General features: G+C 43.0%; 1 protein-coding gene across 1 annotated transcript; it reads left to right on the top strand.

Moving 5' to 3' along the window:
• Positions 1–2,519: 2,519 nt before the first annotated feature.
• Positions 2,520–23,747, top strand: LOC115154245 (E3 ubiquitin-protein ligase CBL). The gene is made up of 15 exons (XM_029700271.1): positions 2,520–3,124; positions 4,509–4,756; positions 7,598–7,744; positions 7,918–8,074; positions 12,717–12,838; positions 12,987–13,124; positions 13,328–13,415; positions 13,738–13,869; positions 15,733–15,969; positions 16,234–16,350; positions 16,504–16,790; positions 17,293–17,451; positions 17,598–17,725; positions 21,235–21,426; positions 21,531–23,747. The coding sequence occupies exons 1-15, from the start codon at positions 2,981–2,983 to the stop codon at positions 21,845–21,847; spliced, it is 2,613 nt and encodes an 870-aa protein (XP_029556131.1). The 5' UTR covers positions 2,520–2,980; the 3' UTR covers positions 21,848–23,747.
• Positions 23,748–24,274: the final 527 nt, after the last annotated feature.

Raw genomic sequence — 24,274 nt, 5'->3', positions numbered from 1 at the left:
CCAAGAGGGTAGACTTTTGATGATTCCCACAGGTGAGATGCAATAAGCTCCAGTAGAGTAACGGAGGATTGCACCTTGAGGGTACCGGGCTCTTTGAACGCACTGTCTCGTCTGGTAGGCTTTTTGTGCATATGGAACATGTGCAGGGTGCCCGTTTTTAGTTCTTCACCAACGTGTTGGTGTGCCGCTCCTTGTTCAATGGAATGTAAGTTATTGTAATGGAGGCCTAGTCAAAGTTCTGGATGAGAACATTAAGTTTGGAGGGCAGCTGTACCTCCTCCGTCTGTACACTATGAACCTCACTGGTCAGCAAAAGATGAGAGCTCTTTCTTTAGCCAGGCTGAGAGCAGGACATCCTCTCTCTAAGGGTAGATGTGGACTAGAGCCAGCACACACTGCTGGCTTGACTGTCAGAGCCTGTTGTCAACCTGTTTTTCTCTTGAATGCTTTATCCTGAACACAGTCTACAGTCCCTACATACAGTGGGGGTAAAAAGTATTTGATCCCATGCTGATTTTGTACGTTTGCCCACTGACAAAGAAAGGATCAGTCTATAATTTTAATGGTAGGTTTATTTGAAAAGTGAGAGACAGAATAACAACAAAAAATCCAGAAAAATGCACGTCAGAAATGTTCTAAATTGATTTGCATCTTAATGAGGGAAATAAGTATTTGACCCCCTCTCAATCAGAAAGATTTCTGGCTCCCAGGTGTCTTTTATACAGGTAACGAGTTGAGATTAGGAGCACACTCTTAAAGGGAGTGCTCCTAACCGCAGCTTGTTACCTGTAAAAAAGACACCTGTCCACAGAAGCAATCAATCAATCAGATTCCAAACTCTCCACCATGGCCAAGACCAAAGAGCTCTCCAAGGATGTCAGGGACAAGATTGTAGACCTACACATAGCTGGAATGGGCTACAAGACCATCGCCAAGCAGCTTGGTGAGAAGGTGACAACATTTGGTGCGATTATTCGCAAATGGAAGAAACACAAAAGAACTGTCAATCTCCCTCGGCCTGGGGCTCCATGCAAGATCTCACCTCGTGGAGTTGCAATGATCATGAGAACGGTGGGGAATCAGCTCAGAACTACACGGGAGGATCTTGTCAATGAACTCAAGGCAGCTGGGACCATAGTCACCAAGAAAACAATTGGTAACACACTACGCCGTGAAGGACTGAAATCCTGCAGCGCCCGCAAGGTCCCCCTGCTCAAGAATACATATACATGCCCGTCTGAAGTTTGCCAATGAACATCTGAATGACTCAGAGGACAACTGGTGAAAGTGTTGTGGTCAGATGAGACCAAAATGGAGCTCTTTGACATCAACTCAACTCGCCGTGTTTGGAGGAGGAGGAATGCTGCCTATGACCCCAAGAACACCATCTCCACCGTCAAACATGGACGTGGAAACATTATGCTTTGGGGGTATTTTTCTGCTAAGGGGATAGGACAACTTCACCGCATCAAAGGGACGATGGACGGGGCCATGTACCGTCAAATCTTGGGTGAGAACCTCCTTCCCTCAGCCAGGGCATTGAAAATGGGTCGTGGATGGGTATTCCAGCATGACAATGACCCAAAACACACGGCCAAGGCAACAAAGGAGTAGCTCAAGAAGAAGCACATTAAGTTCCTGGAGTGGCCTAGCCAGTCTCCAGACCTTAATCCCATAGAAAATCTGTGGAGGGAGCTGAAGGTTCGAGTTGCCAAACGTCAGCCTCGAAACCTTAATGACTTGGAGAAGATCTGCAAAGAGAAGTGGGACAAAATCCCTCCTGAGATGTGCGCAAACCTGGTGGCCAACTACAAGAAACGTCTGACCTCTGATTGCCAACAAGGGTTTTGCCACCAAGTACTAAGTCATGTTTTTGCAGTGGGGTCAAATACTTATTTCCCTCATTAAAATGCAAATCATTTTATAACATTTTTGACATGTGTTTTTCTGGATTTTTTTGTTGTTATTCTGTCTCTCACTGTTCAAATAAACCTACTGTTAAAATTATAGACTGATCATTTCTTTGTAAGTGGGCAAACGTACAAAATCAGCATGGGATCAAATACTTTTTTCCTCCACTGTACATGTTAACACATATGTCTATAAGCCTATGGGAGTCACTCTTGGCTTTGTGGCAGAATAGAATAATATAAACTGGGTGGTTTGAATCCTGAATGTTGATTGGCTGACAGCCATGGTATATCAGACCGTATACCATGGGTATAACAAAACATTTATTTGTCATGCATTAATTATGTTGGTAACCAGTTTACAATCGCAATAAGGCACCTCGGGGGTTTGTGGTACATGGCCAATATACCACGGCTAAGGGCTGTATCCAGGCACTCCGTGTTGTGTCGTTCGGAAGAACAGCCCTTAGCCATGGTATATTGGCCATATACCACACCACCTCGGACCTTATTGCTTAAATAAAGCATTTTTTTTCTTGTTTTGATAGCGTGGTAATGTTTGTTTTGTATTCATTAAAAACGTATTTGTCATAAGAGCATTATTTCATGGGTTTCAAAAGGACTTTTATTTTGACATTTGAAGATCATTCCAAACCGGAAGTTAGCCAATTTACTCTACAGGCAAAAAAAGCTGAAACATAGGAAGAAAACAGACAAATAGTAGTTACTTTCCTATTTAGCTGAATGTCTGAAGGTATAAGGCAGTGTACGCTTTTGTATTTACCCGTCTCCAAAGATAACAAACGGGTCAGAAATAATAAAAAAAATAGGCAGGAGGTTGAGTTACGCAAACGCCTGTCTTTTCCGACGAAATGAGAAGGCGGATGAGTACTTTAAATTAGCTAGTTAGCAAGCTCACGATTTTATTCGTCTAGCAAGGTTTGTGTGGTTATTACTCTCTTTATCAGAGAACTATAGAGATAGTAATCACGACAGTTGTCTGTAAATACGTGCCCAGGATTGTCATTCATTGACCGCCTCGGGGCTCTCCCCCGGCCGGCGACAGAAGCATGGCAGGAAATCCGAGGAGGGGCGCAGGTCTCATCGGCTTGATGAAGGACGCATTTCAGCCCCATCACCAGCCTCTCCAGCCTCACCAACCTGCAGTAGTAGACAAGAAAATGGTGGAGAAATGCTGGAAACTTATGGATAAGGTAGGTAACAAGCTATCTAATTTCCTCAGATCTTATGGTAAGTGCATTTAAATGTCAAGAATACTCAACATATGAAATACCAGGTTTACTGTAGTGTCCATAGTGTAGCAATAGCAAAACAATAGGTCACAGAATATAGGAGAGAGAGTTTGACAGTCTTTTTTTCTTAATGAGGGGAACAATTACCACGACTGATCATGTAAATACTATTTATTCTGCAAAATGAAGCAAATGTTTTCAGACATTAGTTATTTTTCTTCATAAAATAGTCTCCAATACATTGTTCCCCCAAATGGCCCGAATTTCACAAATTTTGCTAATTGAGCAATGTACAGTATTTTGATTTCAACAGTGTACAAGTTGTCTTTGGCAGGAAGACACTTGCCTATTGAGTTTCACAACTAAGTCTATTTTCAAATGTGTGATTGATGAACTATCACGTGTTTTTTTTCAATATTTGTTTTTGCTCACTGACTCAGTTTGAATGAACACAATTGTACCTGATCCCTGTGTCAAATGGCCTGTTCAACCAGAACAACGATACCAAATTATTTTGTCATGTTTTATACATTTGTCATACAATCGTGTTGGCCTATCATTTGAGGTTGTATGTTTCCTTTCCTACTGCTGGTGTTGTAAAAATATGAATTGAATTGTATTTTCTTAAAAACAAAGATAAGGACTACTTGGTGTACTGTCATAAGACAATTGAGACAATAACAAGGGACTGGCTAGGCCTTGTTGAATGAACTAGTTGAATTACAAACATCATCCAGACTGTAAATAATTGGTTTAACCACAAGCAGGAGCCACAATGTAAATATTGAATTCTCCACTTGCATGGAAATATCCAGGTCACTCATACCCCAAATTTACTCTCACACTGTGTGTCATGATACATCCTGACTGGTTATTCTGTCTCTACATTCAAATATATCTGTCTCTACATTCAAATATATCTCTCTATCTTCCCCATTCATGCAGTCGGCCCACACAAGTGATAGAACATATGATCATAAAGGCAGAACAAAACAAGTGCATCTGTATCCTGTGTCGTTGTTTTAATTCCATCCCAGCATGATATTACTAGTGACACTTTCAGTTCTTGTAATTTCTAGGGCCAGACTTGCTCTCCTAACCACTTACCTTGAGCAATTATTATGACCAAGACAGTTTGTTTTTGTCTTGACAAAGATCAAGTGTTGACACAGCCCATGCATAGACAGATGTAGAGCAGAGAATGTAAGCTTCACAAAAAGCAATAAATGGGTGGGGAAAGAGAAACATCTGAGAACCCATTGTTATATGACCAGTCATTCTGGTATGCGTGACAGATTTTCTCCAGGTTCCTCTGACCTCGTCTCACCCTCCCTTTCCCACACAGGTGGTGCGTCTGTGCCAGAACCCTAAGGTGGCGCTGAAGAACAGCCCTCCATACATCCTGGACCTACTGCCAGACACCTACCAGCACCTCCGCACCATACTGTCGCGCTACGAGGGCAAGATGGAGACGCTCGGGGAGAACGAGTACTTCAGGGTAGTGATGGAGAACCTGACCAATAAGATCAAGCAGACCATGAGCTTGTTCAAGGAGGCCAAGGAGCGCATGTATGAGGAGAACTCTCAGCCCAGGTAAAATGGAGGGGGATATTGCGCCTGCTGGTAGCCAGTCTGTTTCTACTATAGCCAACATGTTTCTTCAAGGCAATAGTTTATAAACCAAACAAAAATATAATTGCAACATTTAAAGTATTTGTCCCATGTTTCATGAGCTGAAATAAAAGATCCCAGAAATGTTCCATACGCGCACAAAGGTTATTTCTCTCAAATTGTGCACAAATTTGTTTACATCCCTGTTAGTGAGCATTTCTCTTTTGCCAAGATAATCCATCCACCTGACAGGTGTGGTATATCAAGAAGCTGATTAAAACAGCATGATCATTACACAGGTGCACCTTGTTCTAGGAACAATAAAAGGCCACTCTAAAATGTGCAGTTTTGTCACACAACACAATGCCACAAATGTCTCAAGTTTTACGGAGCGTGCAGTTGGCGTGCTGACTGCAGGAATGTCCACCAGAGCTGTTGCCAGATAATCTAATGTTCTTCTATCTACCATAAGCCTCCTCTGTCATTTTATAGAATTTGGCAGTACGTCCAACCAGCCTCAACCACAGACCATGTGTATGGTGTTGGGTGGGTGAGTGGTTTGCTCATGTGAACAGAGTGCCCCAAGGTGGCGATAGGGTTATGGTATGGGCAGGCAGGCATAAACTAGGCGCAATGAACACAATTGCATTTTATTGATGGCAATTTGAATGCACAGAGACACCGTGGCAATATCCTGAGGCCCAGTGACGTGCCATTCATCCGCCGCCATCACATCATGTTTCAGCATGATAATGTTGCAAGGATCTGTACACAATTCCTGGAAGCTGAAAATGTCCCAGTTCTTCAATGGCCTGAATACTCACCAGACATGTCACACATTGAGCATGTTTGTTATGCTCTAGATCAACGTTTACAACAGCGTGTTCTAGTTCCTGCAAATATCTATCAACTTCTCACAGCCATTGAAGAGTGGGACAACATGCCACAATTAACACCCTGATGAACTGTATGCGAAGGAGATGTCGCGCTGCATGAGGCAAATGGTGGTCACACCAGATACTGACTAGTTTTCTGATCCACGCCCCTACCTTTTTAAGGTATCTGTGACCAACAGATATACAGTGAGGGGAAGAAAGTATTTGATCCCCTGCTGATTTTGTACATTTGCCCACTGACAAAGTAATGATCAGTCTATAATTTTAATGATGGGTTTATTTGAACAGTGAGAGACAGAATAACAACAAAAAATCCAGAAAAACGCATGTCAAAAATGTTATAAATTGATTTGCATTTTAGTGAGGGAAGTCTGAATGTCGGGGCAAGTCTCTGAATGTCCTTGATTGGCCCGGACTTGAACCCGATCAAACATCTCAGCAATGCTCCCTATCCAACCTGACAGAACTTGAGGATCTGCAGAGAAGAATGGGTGAAACTCCCTAAATACAGGTGTGCCAAGCTTGTAGCGTCATACCCAAGAAGACTTGAGGCTGTAATTGCTGCCAAAGGTGCTTCAACAAAGTACTGAGTAAAGGGTCGGAATACTTACGTGAATGTAATATGTTTTTTTAATTTATTTTTTAAATAAATTTGCTCACATCTCTCTAGAAACCTGTTTTAGCTCTGTCATTATGGGGTATTGTGTGTAGATTGGGGGGGGGGGGATAATTAATCCATCTAAGAATAAGGTTAATGTAACTGTGGAAAAAGTGAAGGGGTGTGAACTTTCCGAATGCACTGTATATGAACTAACTCAGTAAAATCTTTTAAATTGTTGCGTTTTATTTTTGTTCGGTGTAGTTGTTGATTGTATAACCAGGTGAGGTCAAAATTAGCGCAAAGGCTAGAACCCAACTTGAAAAGTAGGCCTAGGTTATCCTATCAAATGTTTCCTTTCTTGTTGTCAAGATTACTGGTATGTCTTATTTTCGGGGGGGTTTCTCAAGTGATGTCTTGGTTTTTTAGTTAATGTGGTTCGTTAAACATTTCTACCACTTGCAGCGGAGTGTAAGCGCATTTATGCTGAACTCAGAGTTAACCTCCTCTTGAGTGAAGCTTCAAAACAGGAACACCCCAATGACCCTGGTGGGAGATGCTGCGTTATCAGTGTTTTGAATCTCTATGGTGGTTTGTGACTGGCAGAGTGCTGCATGCTGAGAAGATACAATTTCCAAGAAACTACTACACACCTCAAACCAATGTTCCATTTATTAAGCATGTGTTATTTGAAAATATTTTTTGCAATTTTAGCCACAACAAAAAATACTAGAAAATAGGAATTGGGCATTTATTATTTAGTTGCAGGTTATGTTGCATAAAGGGAAGTGGTGATGTTAGAACCACTTAAGCTAAACGAACAGATCTTTTTAGGGTATATTTCCTCTACACAGATTTAAACATTGCTAAGCTAAAACCCATCCTGTTTACTTTAGTTTCAGTTTAGCAATCATAAATATCTTATTCTAGTTCTGTGGAAGCAATGATGCTATCAGTGATTCTTCTGACTCACAAATAGCACAAATGCTTGTGCCATTATAAGAAACTGACATGCTAGCACTCATATACCACACGCAATAGTTTGGTTGTAAAAAAGGTTAACATACACATTGGTTTGGTGTTGTGTGCCTTTGCAATGGGTTCTCAGCAGATGACACTTCTAAGAAGCTCATCACACATTCTTACAACTGAATGATTGTATACCAACCCCAACTCAAAGGCATCCAATCCTAAAAGACTAGGCTTGTACTACCTAGCCTTAAATGTTTGACCCGGGGGTGCCAAAGTCAAGAAAATACATTACCATTGGTCAACTTCAGGGATGAGATTTGTCTGAGGACGCTAAGATGACATACCTTTTCTTCATAGGCGGAACTTGACCAAGCTGTCGCTGATATTCAGCCACATGCTGGCTGAGCTAAAAGCCATCTTTCCCAATGGCCTATTCCAAGGAGACAACTTCCGCATCACCAAAGCCGACGCCGCCGATTTCTGGAGGAGGTCTTTTGGTGATAAGTGAGTTTTTATTAAAATTTTTTTTTATTTTTTTTGGCTCCTTTATCTTATCAAATTTCCTTAGTTGGGATGCTGTATTTACAAAAGGGGTTAAAATGAAACAAACTCTCAACTAAAAACATGCCTGGGGATAATTACTACTTTTGTATCACTAAACCCTCTCCTCTCTGTAGGACCGTTGTTCCATGGAGGATGTTCCGCCAGGCTCTTCATGAGTTCCACCCCATCAGCTCAGGCCTGGAGGCCATGGCTCTGAAGTCTACCATCGACCTCACATGTAACGACTACATCTCCGTCTTCGAGTTTGACATCTTCACCAGGCTCTTCCAGGTAATGATTTCTCAAACGCAAATAATGATGCATGGGTTTTAATAACTTTTCCAGGTGCCTAAAGCACTTTAGATTGAATGTTGGAAACTCAACTCATCCACTACCAAAATAGTTGTACACCCCTTCCACCACCAATATGTAGGGAACCTGCTTTCACTGCTCCCAATTCCCATTCCTGACCCACTCACCATCATATTACTTTGGATAAGAGCATCCGCTAAATTAATACAAAGTGGCTTACATTAACTCAATTCAGGACCACTTACTGTAGCAGTCATCGTATTCATAAGTAATTAACCACCCTAAAGAACTACCTTTTACGCAATCAAGTTCTCTGAGGAGCCAAATGTTTACAGAGCTCAACTGCTGTGTTGATAACTGTAGAAGCTAACAAAACATGGGTACCTTTTTATTCCATCAGAGGCAATAAAGACATGTGAGTACAAAGCTAGAGATAGCTGCTCTATTATTATTTAGGGTGGGGTGGTTAAAGTAGTCAGTACGTCCTCTATTGAATGTCTCAACTGGGTGGGGCCTTCACAGTAATTCCTTCGACTTTGTGTGCACAGAAGCCACAAGTGTTGGCACAGTCTGAGTCCGAGCAGACGGAAACCAAAATGACTTCCTCAAATTAGCCTTGAGAATTGAGCTGGAGCAGAGTTGCCTGTATGTTTAGTTTGTAGTGCAGCAGTGGTTACCTGCCAGTGGACAAAAGGAACACCTATGTGAGAAATGTTATTCATTGACTACAACTCAGCGTTCAACACCCTAGTGCCCTCAAAGCTCATCAATAAGCTAAGGACCCTGGGACTAAACACCTCCCTCTGTAACTGGATCCTGGACTTCCTGACGGGCTGCCCCCAGGTGGTGAGGGTAGGTAACAACACATCCGCCACGCTGATCCTCAACACTGGAGCCCCTCAGGGGTGCGTGGTCAGTCCCCTCTTGTACTCCCTGTTCACCCACGACTGCGTGGCCAGACACGACTCAAACACCATCATTAAGTTTGCAGACGACACAACAGTGGTAGGCCTGATCACGGACAACGACGAGACAGCCTATAGGGAGTAGGTCAGTGACCTGGCTGGGTGGTGCCAGAATAACAACCTATCCCTCAACGTATTCAAGACAGAGATGATGATAGTGGACTACAGGAAAAAGAGGACCAAGCACGCAGCCCATTCTAATTGACAGGGCTGTAGTGGAGCAGGTTGAGAGCTTAAAGTTCCTTGGTGTCCACATCAGCAACAAACTAGAATGGTCCAAACACACCAAGACAGTCGTGAAGAGGGCACGACAAAGCCTATTCCCCCTCAGGAAACTAAAAAGATTTGGCATGGGTCCTCAGATCCTCAAAAGGTTCTACAGCTGCATCATCGAGAGCATGCTGACTGGTTGCATCACTGCCTGGTATGGCAACTGCTCAGCCTCTGACCACAAGGCACTAACAGAGGGTAGTGCGTACGGCTCAGTACATCACCGGGGCTAAGCTGCTTGCCATCCAGAACCTCTATACCAGCCAGTGTCGGCCCTAAAAATTGTCAAAGATCCCAGTCATAGACTGTTCTCTTTGCTACCGCATGGCAAGCGGTACCGGAGCGCCAAGTCTAGGACCAAAAGGCTTCTCAACAGCTTTTACCCCCAAGCCATAAGACTCCTGAACAGGTTATCAAATGGCTACTCGGACTATTTGTATTGTGTGACCCTAACCCCTCTTTTACGCTGCTGCTACTCTGTTTATACACTGCGTGCACAATTATTAGGCAAATTGTATTCCTCTGGATTAATTTTATTGTTGAACAAACACAATGCTCTCAGTCAATCCAAAATGTTATTGAACCTCAAACCTGAATGTTTAACAAAGGAAAAGTGAGTTTTGTCTTTCTCAGGGAAATGTATAAGTGTGCACAATTATTAGGCAACTAAATTACAAAAATAATTTCTCTCAACTCACTTGTTTTCTCAATTTTTAGAGTAAGTGTAACAGATAAGTAACACAATGACAATTATATAACATTTTTGGCCTTTCAAAAATATTCAGTGACCAATATAGCCATCCTTATTTTCAATAACTGCCATGAGCCTTCCATCCATGGAGTCTGTCAGTTTCTTTATCTGTTCACGATCAATTTTCGCTGAAGCAGCAACCACAGCCTCCCAAATGCTGTTCAAAAAGGTGTATTGTCTTCATCACTGTAAATCTCATGTTTGAGAAGGGCCCACAAGTTCTCAATAGGATTTAAGTCAGGTGAGGAAGCGGGCCAGGTCATTATTCAGGCATCTTTGAGGCCCTTGCTGTCTAGCCAAGCAGTGGAGTACTTGGATGCATAAAGATCATGGCCTTCTAGAATGTTGAGGACTTCTTCCTGTACCACTGTTTGACAAAAGAATCTTCCAGAAACTGGCTGTAGGTTTGGGAGTTGAGTTTCAGTCCATCTTCAACCTGAAAAGGTCCAACTACCTCATCCTCAATGATAGCAGCCCATACCAGTACCCCTCCTTCACCTTGCTGGCACCTGACTCAAAGTGGTGCCCTGTGCCCATTACTGATCCAGTCACGGGCCCATCCATTTGGTCCATCAAGAGTCACTTTCATTTCATCTGTCCATAAAACCTTTGAAAAATCTGTCTTCAGGTATTTCTTTGCCCAATCTTGACGCTTCAACTTGTGAATCTTATTCAGTGGTGGTCTTGTTTCAGTCTTCTTGACCTTGGGCATGTCTCTGAGCACTTGAGACCTTGTACTTCTGAACACTCCAGGTAGGTTGCAGTTCTGGAATACGGTGGCACTGGAGGATAATGGGTTCCTGGTAGTTTGACGTATAATTTCTCCCAAGTCTTTTGCAGTTAATTTGCGCCTTTTCTTCCCCATATGTTTTTTGCGCCCCAGTTGACTATTCGCAACAAAACGTTTGCATGTCCAGTGGTCACACCTCAATAGTTGAGCTATTTAAAGAGTGTCGCATCCGTCTGAAAGGCATTTTACATTTTTGGCTTTTCAGTGTCAGTTAAATTTCTTTTTTGGCCCATTTTACCTGGGGTAATGAGGCTGCCTAATAATTATGCACACCTTGATATAAGGTGTTATTCACTTTCGCCACACCCTCCCTCATTACACAAATACATATCACCTGAAAATGAGTAAATCCAATAAGCATTCAAGTTTATATGGTTTGGAGTTCGAAAATGTGAATAGAAACTATGATAAGATCAGAATACTCACTTGTCTAATAATTGTGCACGCAGTGTAATCTATGCATAGTCTATACACACATGTATTCTACCGTTCAAAAGTTTGGGTTCACTTAGCAATGTCCTTGTTTTTCTTTCAAAAACATTTTTGTCCATTTTTAAAATAACATCAAATTGATCAGAAATGCAGTGTAGACATTGTTTTATGTTGTAAATTACTGTTGCAGCTGGAAATGGTCGGTTTGTTTTGGGGGGGGGGGGGTGGTGTTATGGAATATCTACATAGGCGTACAGAGGCCCATTATCAGCAACCATCACTCCTATGTTCCAATAGCATGTTGTGTTAGCTCCAAGTTTATCATTTTAAAAGGCTAATGGTCATTAGAAAACCCTTTTGCAATTATGTTAGCAGAGCTGAAAACTACTGTTCTGATTAAAGAAGAGATAAAACTGGCCTTCTTTAGACTAGTTGTGTATCTGGAGCATCAGCATTTGTGGGTTCGATTGTAGGCTCAAAATGGCCAGAAACAAAGAACTTTCTTCTGAAACTCGTCAGTCTATTCTTGCTCTGAGAAATGAAGGCTATTCCATGCGAGAAACTGAAGATCTCGTACAACGCTGTGTACTACTCCCATCACAGAACAGAGCAAACTGGCTCTAACCAGAATAGAAAGAGGAGTGGGAGGCAAACTGAGGCAGCAGACTTTGAAAATGTAATATTTGTCTCATTCTCAACTTTTGGCCACGACTGTACATTAGTGTCTAGTTTGAGAAACCGACGCCTCAAGTCCTCAACTGGCAGTTTCACTAAATACTACCCACAAAACACCAGTCTCAACGTCAACAGTGAAGAGGCAACTCCGGGATGCTGGCCTTCTAGGCAGAGTTCCTCTATCCGGTGTCTGTTCTTTTGCCCGTCTTAATCTTTTCTTTTTATTGGCCAGTCTGAGATGGATTTTGATTTGCAACTGCCTAGAAGGCCAACATCCCGGAGTCGCCTCTTCACTGTTGACGTTGAGACGGGTGTTTTGCGGGTACACGTTGCATTTATATTGTTCTTCAGTGTTATAACAAGATCATTTTCGTTTAGTGAGAAGAGCAAAAACCTAATTTGATCTATTTCCTGGTATTTTATTTCCATGATAATTGCAGAATAAGTTCTTCAAATAGCCAATAGGCCTACAACAAGTTAGGATAGGCTACCATTCGTCTCATTTAAATGAGCTCACTTCACAGTAGTAAATAGATAAGCTATTTTGGTCTATTTTGAACAAAATTATGCACGCCCTATAGTTCTCCAGAACGTCGTTGGTGACCACTGTTGCCGTAAATATCAGGTGAAGAACGCAAGTTCTTCTTTGTTAACTAGGATTAAGATTTGTTGTCAATACAAAGACAAGCTGTTGTTGCTTAAGGGTTCTGACCGTGGTGTGTGTGTTGTATTGTGCAGCCATGGTCATCTCTCCTGAGGAATTGGAACAGCCTGGCTGTCACACACCCGGGGTATATGGCCTTCCTCACCTACGACGAGGTTAAGGCCCGACTGCAAAGGTTCATCCACAAGCCTGGCAGGTGAGACACACACACACACCTGACGCTGAAGTAAATATTTTGACATGCACACTTGCATTAAAAAAAAACATCACAGACCATCCAAGTACATCAACATGTACACACTCAACTTTTCTCACACCACACATCTGTGGTCTGCCTCTGTCAGTTATATCTTCAGACTGAGTTGCACTCGGCTGGGGCAGTGGGCCATCGGCTACGTCACTGCAGATGGGAACATTCTGCAGACCATCCCCCACAACAAGCCCCTCTTTCAGGCCCTCATTGATGGATTCAGGGAGGGATTGTGAGTATGACATAGTCAAGATTAAAGAATTACCAAATACTAGCTTTTCTGGTTCAGTCAAGGCGTTTGCAAAATCTGTTGTGACGTTTCCTCTGTAGTTTGTAGTCTGATTTCAACCTCTTTCAATCATCACAAAATTGCTCATTTAATTAGCCTGTGGCTTCAACTGGCCATTGAAATGTTTAGATTTTTCGCTCTCTCAGCTACCTGTTCCCAGACGGCCGGGCCCAGAACCCAGACCTCACAGGGCTGTGTGAGCCCTCCCCACAGGACCACATCAAAGTCACACAGGTCAGACACATTCTCACGTCCACTAAGTTCATAACATTCACTACAGGTCGTAATTCAGACTTCAGATTCACTTGTGACTCAAACTTCTGCCTAATGTAATTTTCAATTGCTTACAATGCCCTAAACATAAATGTGTATACTTATTCAGATGTATATGAATCTATCTTATGTCACAATACTGTCTGTTTAGGTGGATGTTTCCTAAAATCAGAATTGGGCCAGAAAATATTTGTCCTATTGAAGTATCTCATACACTGAGATGACATTTCTGATGTATCATTTACTTGTGTGATACTCATCCTTTCTCTTCTCTGTGCTACAGGAGCAGTACGAGCTCTACTGTGAGATGGGCTCCACATTCCAGCTGTGTAAGATCTGTGCAGAGAATGACAAGGATGTGAAGATAGAGCCCTGCAGCCACCTCATGTGCACCTCCTGTCTCACTGCCTGGCAGGTATTTCTCAGAATTAGGTCATCCTGCAAGATTGTCTATTGTTTCACATTCATTTTGTACATTTTATTGGTCGTAAGTGCTGACATTAGACATTTTACTCCTACTCTTATGGGTAAAATGAAAAGAAGAAACCCGCACACTGCTCTTGATAGTATCTCTGCTCTTGATAGTATCTCTGCTCTTGATAGTATCTCTGCTCTTGATAGTATCTCTGCTCTTGATAGTATCTCTGCTCTTTAATAAGCTTTACGTATCGGCTCCACGGCCTTCGTCAGAGCTTTTGAGTTTTTAAATTAGTACCCTCATGTAGACCTAGCCCCACCCACATCCGTTCCACCCATAAAATTGGGTTGGAGTTGAGGGAAAACAAATAACTGCTTCCAAATATAACAATACTCATTTCATAAATATTTAAATAAAGTGTGTACATAAACCGTATTAAACACGTCTGTAAAACCACAATGAGGATATCAACCTACCAAGCAAGTTTTCATAAATCGCTGAGTACAGCGTAAGAAAAACGTCAGAGTAATCTGAAATAGGGGAATAATTCATGTTCACATTTACAGCATAACATACATAGGCATTTCATCATTAAGACCTTTAGGAAATAATGTCTGGAGAGTGAAAATCCCAAAAAATTCTCTTTTACTCAGAGTATTATTTATATCACCTCCCCTGTCTGAATACCTTAACTTTGTCTATGCCACAAAATCTGAAGGTAGAAATGTCATGTTTTAGGTCATTAAAATGTACTGCGACTGGATAATCCCTGTCGTTTCTCCTGATTGAACTTATGTTCACAGATTCTCTGAGAGAACGAGAGGTTATACCTACATAGCACATCCTACTCTTATAGGCAAAACTAAAAGCAATGCATGAAGCTTCTTCGCTCATAGGTCACTCCTAGTCGACATATTTTTGGACGCATCATAAGCTGCCCTCATTAAAATCCGGACGGAAAATATTTACACAAAAGCAACCTAATATCATGCAGTCAAACTCTGTCATTTCAACAGGTGTCTTGATAATAGAAAAATTCAGTGAGCCAGTGTTTCCTGTGTCACATGCAATTGCTTTTGAGTTGTTCAGAATGTTTTGATATTTCATCAATCCATAAATAATCTAGACCTACATGTAAAAGTATCTCTTGCACTTTTGACAATTTCACAAGACATGTTTTATATGATGTGCCAAAATACTTAACCACTTGATTATTTAATTACCTACATGTTATTTAAAGTTATCTGTTTGGAACGCAACATGTTGTAAAAAAAAAATCTCTAAATTGGGCATGCCTAAAAGTACTGCAATTGAAGATATATATATATTTTTTTTACAACATGTTGCGTTCCAAACGGAAAACTATAGTGCTTGTGTTAACTTTGATAGTGTTGTATGCAACATTATCGACAAGTGACTTGATGCCTACTGTGCCAAAGTGATTTAGAGTTGTTCAACGGGAGTGACAACGAGTGTGTTGATAACAATAATATTGTGAAAATTCCACTTTTAACCATAGAAATCTGATTAAAATAAATGTTATGCATGCCAACATTGGGCGCTAATTAAGATTAGGCAAAGTGATTGTCAGGCAAAAATGATATAAAATGTTTTACCATTACATTTGATGTACAGTCACATTCACTGTTGTCTGAAGCATGCTATATAGAATTTATCGCCCGGCGATGCCGCATGTCTGAGCAGTGTCTTAACATCATCCTAAAACCTATTCTTGAGCTGGGAGGTTTTTTATCTTCTTAAAACAGGTTAACAGGATTCCTTGGACCTTTTCTGAGAAGCTTTGTGGATATCGGCCCTTTGCCCGATTTTGTTTTAAACTGCAGTATTGCTCTCTCCCAGGAATCGGAGGGGCAGGGCTGTCCGTTCTGCCGCTGTGAGATTAAAGGCACAGAGCCCATTGTGGTAGACCCCTTCCACCCCAAGAACAGCAGCAGCGGGGCCTCCTTTGCCAGCTTCCAGGGGCCCTACGGGGTGGAAGGAGGGGGCTCCCTGTCAGTCTCCCCCAGCAACGAAGAGGACGATGACGAGCGCCTGGAAGATCCCCACCTCATTATGAGCAGGCTGGCCTGCACCAAGGCAAGACCCCCAGCCACCATCTATGACCAGCCAGGCTTTGTCATGTTCTCTCTCTTTCTCCTACACACACCATCTCACATCATCATTGTGTCATTGTGGTAAAAGTGAAAAGACAATCTATTAAAGACTTGGTAGTTTTCAGAATTCGCCAATTAGATACACCACCCAGTAAATCAACAACTAAAAAACCATCTCCCTCATCTACATGTCGTAGAAACAAGCTCACGTCTTACTTGTTTTGATGTCTCCCCTGTGTGTTTTCAGGTGGAGCGTCCGCCCTCCCCTGTGACGCCGCTGCCCCCCGTGCCTCCCCGGCTGGACCTGCTGCAGCAGAAGCCCCCCAGCTCCCCAGGGGCCCCGGGCCAAGGAGCAACAACCAAGGCAAGTGGAAGACCTAATCAAATTCAAGCTTTCTTTATGTGTATAATGGTGTGCCCATGCATGTCATGTGACTTTTACATTTGACTAATTTAGCAGACACTCTAATCCAGAGAGACAGTATTGCATACAGTCATTAATATCTGCTCTCCCCAGATTGCAGCCCTCCACAGAGACAAACCTTTGCCCCTCCCTCCTGCCCTGCGAGAGTTACCCCCACCTCCCCCACCCGAACGCCCCTCTCCCCTTGGACCCCCAGAGGGCCGGCTCCAAAGGAGACCTCTGCCATGCACCCCTCCAGAGCCCAACTGGGCCTCCAACTACATGGTTCCCCGGCACGTAGCCAAGGCCCCCCCACAGACCAATGGACCCAGTGACAGTGACTGCATCCACAGAGCAAAGCCGCTAGCAGCGACCAATGCTATCTACTCCCTGGCAGTCGGGTATGGCATTTGTATAGATATGGATGAAATGTGGTATGGATGTAATGTAGATGTTCAATAGAGAGAAGTCACTCTTGCCCTGAAGAGTTATGGGAAATGCAGATTTTTATTCTAGTCCAGCACTAAAACTCTAGATTTAATTTATTTTTTATATTTTACCTTTATTTAACTAAGCAAGTCAGTTAAGAACAAATTCTTATTTTCAATGACGGCCTAGGAACAGTGGGTTAACTGCCTTGTTCAGGGGCAGAACGACAGATTTTTACCTTGTCTGCTCGGGGATTTGATCTTGCAACCTTCCGGTTACTTGTCCAACGCTCTAACCACTAGGCTACCTGCCGCCCCAAATGTAATAGTGGCCTTCCATTCCTGACGTGATTGGTTGAATCAGAGGCTCTCTGGGACTTAGATTGTCTTTACCCTGTAGTAACTCATAGTGACTGATCGGTAATTCAATGTGTTGTATGTGTTACCTGGCTCAGTCTGTCTTGTTCTCTGTTAGGCCTCAACTGGAGTCTACTGGTGAGAAGTCATCTGGGAGTGATGAGGAGAATGAGTACATGAGCCCCACCTCTCTCCCTGCAGCAGGACCCTCCTGCGTCATGGCGGGTGCTGTCATGCCTGCACCACCACCGCTCCAACCCACTAACCACGACTCACGGTGAGTGCTCAAGACTATCACTATGAGGTGACCAGGTGGATTATGATCAGTGCAGGGTCCTGACTAAGGTTGTTCTGATGCCCCTCCCTCTGCCCTTTATCTTCCTCCATCCCTACCTCTCTCTCCCCTCCCCCCTTCTCTCCTAGGACTGTGGCGTGTGATGTGGACTGTGAGGACCCTCAGGTGTATGAGTCCATGTGTAACATCCAGGGCCAGGCTAGTGCTACTGAGCCCCTCCCTCTGCCCTCCCTGCCCCAGCAGCCCCCAGAGTCAGGTACATGGAGATGGATGAAGGATCTCTATTCTCACTTTTCTGATTGCACATGAAGTTACATAAGTCATACCCTTTGTACAATCAGAAAACCATCATGCAACTTGAATCACACTGGCGTCTTTTGCATGTCTACAGTCGTGGCCAAAAGTTTTGAGAATGACACAAGTACTAATTTTCACAAAGTCTGCTGCCTCAGTGTCTTTAGATATTTTTGTCAGATGTTACTATGGAATACTGAAGTATAATTACAAGCATTTCATTAGTGTCAAAGGCTTTTATTGACAATTACATGAAGTTGATACAGAGTCAATATTTGCAGTGTTGACCCTTCTTTTTGAAGACCTCTGCAATCCGCCCTAGCATGCTGTCAATTATCTTCTGGGCCACATCCTGACTGATGGCAGCCCATTCTTGCATAATCAATGCTTGGAGTTTGTCAGAATTTGTGGGTTTTTGTTTGTCCACCCACCTCTTGAGGATTGGCCACAAGTTCTCAATGGGATTAAGGTCTGGGGAGTTTCCTGGCCATGGACCAAAATATTGATGTTTTGTTCCCCGAGCCACTTAGTTATCACTTTTGCCTTATGGCAAGGTGCTCCATTATGCTGGAAAAGGCATTGTTCGTCACCAAACTGTTCCTGGATGGTTGGGAGAAATTGCTCTCGGAGGATGTGTTTTACATTTACATTTAAGTCATTTAGCAGACGCTCTTATCCAGAGCGACTTACAGTAGTGAATGCATACATTTCATACATGGCTCCCCGTGGGAATCGAACCCACAACCCTGGCATTGCAAACACCATGCGTTGCAAACACCATGCTCTACCAACTGAGCTACAGGGAAGGCCGTGTTGGTACCATTCTTTATTCATGGCTGTGTTCTTAGGCAAAATTGTGAGTGAGCCCACTCCCTTGGCTGAGAAGCAACCCCACACATGAATGGTCTCAGGATGCTTTACTGTTGGCATGACACAGGACTGATGGTAGTGCTCACCTTGTCTTCTCCGGACAAGCTTTTTTCCGGATGCCCCAAACAATCGGAAAGGGGATTCATCAGAGAAAATGACTTTACCCCAGTCCTCAGCAGTCCAATCCCTGTACCTTTTGCAGAATATCAGTCTGTCCCTGATGCTTTTCCTGGAGAGAAGTGGCTTCTTTGCTGCCCTTATTGACACCAGGCCATCCTCCAAAAGTCTTCGCCTCACTGTGCGTGCAGATGCACTCACACCTGCCTGCTGCCATTCCTGAGCACGCTCTGTACTGGTGGTGACCCGATCCCGCAGCTGAGTCAACTTTAGGAGACGGTGCTTGCTGGACTTTCTAGGGCGCCCTGAAGCCTTCTTCACAACAATTGAACCGCTCTCCTTGAAGTTCTTGATGATCCGATAAATGGTTGATTTAGGTGCAATCTTACTGGCAGCAATATCCTTGCCTGTGAAGCCCTTTTTGTGCAATGCAATGATGACGGCACGTGTTTCCTTGCAGGTAACCATGTTAGACAGAGGAAGAACAATGATTCCAAGCACCACCCTTCTTTTGACTCCTCCAGTCTGTTATTCGAATTCAATCAGCATGACCGAGTGATCTCCAGCCTTGTCCTCGTCAACACTCACACCTGTGTTAACGAGAGAGTCACTGACATGTCAGCTGGTCCTTTTGTGGCAGGGCTGAAGTGCAGTGGAAATGTTTTTGGGGGATTCAGTTCATTTGCATGGCAAAGAGGGACTTTGCAATTAATCGCAATTCATCTGATCACTCTTCATAACATTCTGGAGTATATGGAAATTGCCATCATACAAACTGAGGCAGCAGGCTTTGTGAAAATGAATATTTGTCATTTTAAAAACTTTTGTCCACGACTGTACACCTGACGAGAAACATACTATCTCAATGAATGTGGCCACAATCAGATTACAGTTATGTATCTCATCAAGTGGAGAATGTGCACTACCGTTAGAAATAGTGTAGACATTGTTGTAAATGACTATTGTAGATGGAAACAGCTGATTTTTAAAGGAATATCTACATAGGCGTACAGAGGCCCATTATCAGCAACCATCACTCCTATGTTCCAATGGCACGTTGTGTTAGCTCCAAGTTTATCATTTTAAAAGGCTAATTGATCATTACAAAACCCTTTTGCAATTATGTTAGCACAGCTGAAAACTGTTCTGATCAAAGAAGCAATAAAATGGGCCTTCTTTAGACTAGTTGAGTATCTGGTGCATCAGCATTTGTGGGTTCGATTACAGTCTCAAAATGGCCAGAAACAAAGAACTTTCTTCTGAAACTCGTCAGTGTATTCTTGCTCTGAGAAATGAAGGCTATTCCATGCGAGAAATTGCCAATAAACTGAAGATCTCGTACAACGTTATGTACTACTCTCTTCATAGAACAGCGCAAACTGGCTCTAACCAGAATAGAGAGGAGTGGGAGGCCCCGGTGCACAACTGAGCAAGAGGACAAGTCCTCAACTGGCAACATGCAATGGGTTGCATGTTGCATGAGCTGAAATAAAAGATCCCAGACATTTTCCATATGCACAAAAAGCTGTGCAGCTTCATTAAATAGTAACTGCAAAACACCAGTCTCAACGTCAACAGTGAAGAGGCGACTCTGGGATGCTGGCCTTCTAGGCAGTTGCAAAGAAAAAGCCCTCTCTGACTGGCCAATAAAAAAGAAAAGATGGGCAAAAAAACACAGACACTGGACAGAGGAAGATTGGAAAAAAGTGTTATGGACAAGTTTCTAAGTTTGAGGTGTTTGGATCACAAAGAAGAACATTTGTGAGACGCTGAAAAAATGAAGATGCTGGAGGAGTGCTTGACACCATTTGTCAGGCATGGTGGAGGCAATGTGATGGTCTGGGGGTGCTTTGGTGGTGGTAAAGTGGGACCTTTTACCCTGTATAAATCTATCTTGAAGAAGGAAGGCTATCACTCCATTTTGCAACGCCATGCCATACCGTGTGGATGACTCTTAATTGGAGCCAATTTCCTCCTACAACAGGACAATGACCCAAAGCACAGCTCCAAACTATGCAAGAACTATTTAGGGAAGAAGCAGTCAGCTGGTATTCTAATGGTGTGGCCAGCACAGTCACCGGATCTCAACCCTATTGAGCTGTTGTGGGAGCAGCTTGACCGTATGGTACGTAAAAAGTGCCCATCAAACCGATCCAAGTATGGGGTGAAATCTCTTCAGATTACCTCAGCAAATTGACAACTAGATTGCCAAAGGTCTGCAAGGCTGTAATTGCTGCAAATGGAGGATTCTTTGGCGAAAGCAACGTTTGAAGGACATTATTTCAATTTAAAATCATTATTTATAACCTTGTCAACGTCTTGACTATACTTCCTATTCATTTTGCAACTCATTTCATGTATGTTTTCATGGAAAACAAGGACATTTCTAAGTGATCCAAAACTTTTGAACGTTAGTGTATATCCTGTGTTCAGGGTATTCATATCACTCTTTTTATCCCTTTAATCCTCTTGTTCACCCTCCAGACTACCTCATCCCTCCCCCTGCGGTTCCCCTGCACCATATGGTAGAGGAGATGGATGATGAGGATGAGTATGAGTATGACTACCCCCGACCCCAGGCTCCCCCAGCACCCGCCAGGCGCACCCTCTCTGACGTCACCGGCACCTCGGCCGCCTTCAGCTGCCTATCAATGGACAGCCCTTCCATAGATGCCTGTATGTAACTCAGCATTAGAGTTTTCAGTCCTTTTCCTCTCTTGCTTTGTCATGTTGAGTTATATTTATCAAACACCATGAACATGTTCTCTCCTCTCTCCCAGCTACGTTTGCATCAGGTCAGGACCCCGAGCGCCCCCCTAAGCCCCTCCCACGCCGGGTCAACTCAGACCACCGGCCCCGCCCCTTTACCCCAGATGCCCTGCCCCCTGCCGCCAGTTCGTTGGCTGGCTCCCGAGGGGGGCCCGTTCCCGGTGTGGCGCTACCCATCAACGGGGAGATAGAGCATCTGATGAGCCAGGGCTACTCGTTCCAGGACATCCAGAAGGCCCTGATGATCGCCCAGAACAACCTGGAGACGGCTAAAAACATCCTGCGCGAGTTTGTGTCCATCCCCTCCACGGCCCACATCCTCACGTAGCAGCCTCAACACCACACCCTATATCCTTTACCCACTGTGCCATAATGGATAGCATTTCTACTGTGCTGGTTGTGACAGGTCTGGAAGCGCTGTAAATTGTAAGGGGAAGAGGACTCGGTCCCATGCATAGGCATCTAAGGGAGAGGGAGAATGCTTGACGTGGCCTCTATTGCCAAGCCTTTGACCCTTGTATGGTCATTTGTGCTTGCCTCCAGTCTTATTGTGTGGCTCTAAGCATTTCCTTGTTTCTGAGTGTGCTTAGGCTGAAGTAAGGAATAGTTATGGACTTATTGTGCAGCAGCAGTAACTGTTGTTGGGGAATACTTGACTCATGATTCCCACTCCCTCTTCACCCTAATGGTGACCATGTTAGTTTTGGTTGGGTCGTAGTCGTACATACAGTTTGTAGCTAGATACGCCAGCATTTGATTCTGTGGTTTGTGCTAAAGCCAATGAATGTGAATATTTTAGTTGGATTGCAGTATTACAGGGCTCCATGTCATACATTTCACTGTAATTGCAGTAGGTGAAGTAACTCTAAGCCTGAATGACGTACGTAATCTCAGAATGTATTCCATGTAGTGCTAACATTGACTGGTGAACTAATGAAACATTTCTGATGTCATTATTTTGTGTAATTGTTTTAATACCACCAGTGGTAGTGGTTTCACGGTTAAGCCTTATTGTTAATTCTGTGAATAGCTTACGTATTTTAAAGTGAGTGTCCTTTTTTTAATGTCATACTTAAAAATGAAGGGAGTATATGTGCCCTATCTGAATTTTGCGCTCTGCTAATCAGTGTGCAGTTGGACTGCTGCTTGTAAGGGTTTGTTTTTTCCTATCCAGACTGTTCATTTTCCAGACAATAACATATTGATTGGGCAGAGAAGACAAAGTGATCCAAGTCATGTATACACCATGATATTTAGTGAAATGAAGAACTTAATTGGCACTACCTCAGACTTGCTTTGCTGCCTCCTCTGGGAAAGAACACTTTGTACAACGTTCTTGTTTATACGTTACAGAATATGGCCCCATTTTTAAGGTGTCTCGGTATGCGTTTTGAACTAATGTATTTTCTTTGTACCTACGTTTTTTTTCTCCCAAGGATGTGGCTTCGACACATTTGAGAAATCTGTTAATATATGAATAATTGAAATATCTTTCCTTTTGAATTTGAAACCCCGTTGAACACGGAGGTTTTGTCATTGTCCTCTGGACTCAGGTACAACAGACTGAACAATGTGCAGTGATATGCCAAGGTTATTTGGGGACTCACACCAGAAATGTTAGGTGTTAATGTGTTGGATTCAAAGCCAAAAGCATTTAAATACCGGTTTAAATCACATTATTAGTTGTCGATACTTCTAGTTGTAAAGAATGGCCATGATATTTCTGCATCTGTTTTTTTCGCTTGAGTTCAATACTGTTTTAACTTCTTTCAAATTGTGATGTACTTTGACCGCAATTCCTTGATCATCAACTTAAGTGCCACTCCTTGCAAAATCATTTGAGAATTGACTTCAGGCATCTGCTTTCCACTGTGTCGCTCATATGTGGACTCACCACAAGAGGGCACGCTGTCATAAGAGATTGCTGTGGTCTCATACGCCACACTAGTCATTGCTCAATAGTTGCAGAATTTACTGGTATACGGAAGCACAGTTGGTGCTTTGTCGTTCGATCTAAGATAATAATGTGAAATAGTATGTTATAATTCATTGTGCGCCTCACCTGTACATACAGAGAGAACAAACAAAAAAATACTTTTTTTCATTGCCTTATTGCATGTGTAGTTAAAGTATTTTATTTATTCATTTTAATGTACCTAGCATTCATTATGTTGCCATGTGTTCATGCCTCAGCCATTAAAGATTTTCAAATAAACAATATGCTTTAACATTTGATTGGTATATTTTATAGAAAATGTTAATACTGTAGTACTGAAAGATATGGTCTATAGCTCTTGTTACAGACCCAATAACTAGCCTACTAATATTGTTTTGCACTTACTTTGTCTAGGGGTCCTAGGCCTAGTTACATGGTCTGTCACCTGAATGAATGTGCACATTTGTGAGAAATCAGCATTTTGAGGACCGTGTTGGTCCTCACTAACCTCCTCCCCCCCCCCCCCCCCCCCCCCCCCCCCAAATGTGCCCAGGAGACAGCAACTTACTGAGTTCAGGGCCAGCTCCGTCTTAACTTCTTGTTCTGCCAGTCAAAGCAGATTATTATTCGTTCAGATGTTGACAAAACATATGTACAAAAAGGAAAAATACCAAAGGCATGCCCAAACGAAAGACATTATGGCCACCAAACAAAACCAACAACCTCACGGCTTGCAAGCTGGGACACTGACTGACGATCACCTTAATTGCCAGCAACTGATGTGCTTATCAACCAGGCTCAGCACCAAGACAAGGTTGC

This window comes from Salmo trutta, chromosome 19 (genome assembly GCF_901001165.1).
Source record: "Salmo trutta chromosome 19, fSalTru1.1, whole genome shotgun sequence".
NCBI lineage: Eukaryota > Metazoa > Chordata > Actinopteri > Salmoniformes > Salmonidae > Salmo > Salmo trutta.
The sequence above is the reverse complement of the archived record's forward strand: the minus strand, read 5'-3'. Positions and strand labels throughout refer to the sequence as shown.

Bases quoted from the DNA above. Each gene is read 5' to 3' on its own strand.
- LOC115154245 (XM_029700271.1), top strand. From the start codon at position 2,981: ATGGCAGGAAATCCGAGGAGGGGCGCAGGTCTCATCGGCTTGATGAAG. The intron at 3,125-4,508 runs GTAGGTAACAAG...TTTCCCACACAG, and splicing joins GCTGGAAACTTATGGATAAG to GTGGTGCGTCTGTGCCAGAA. The intron at 7,745-7,917 runs GTGAGTTTTTAT...TCCTCTCTGTAG, and splicing joins AGGAGGTCTTTTGGTGATAA to GACCGTTGTTCCATGGAGGA.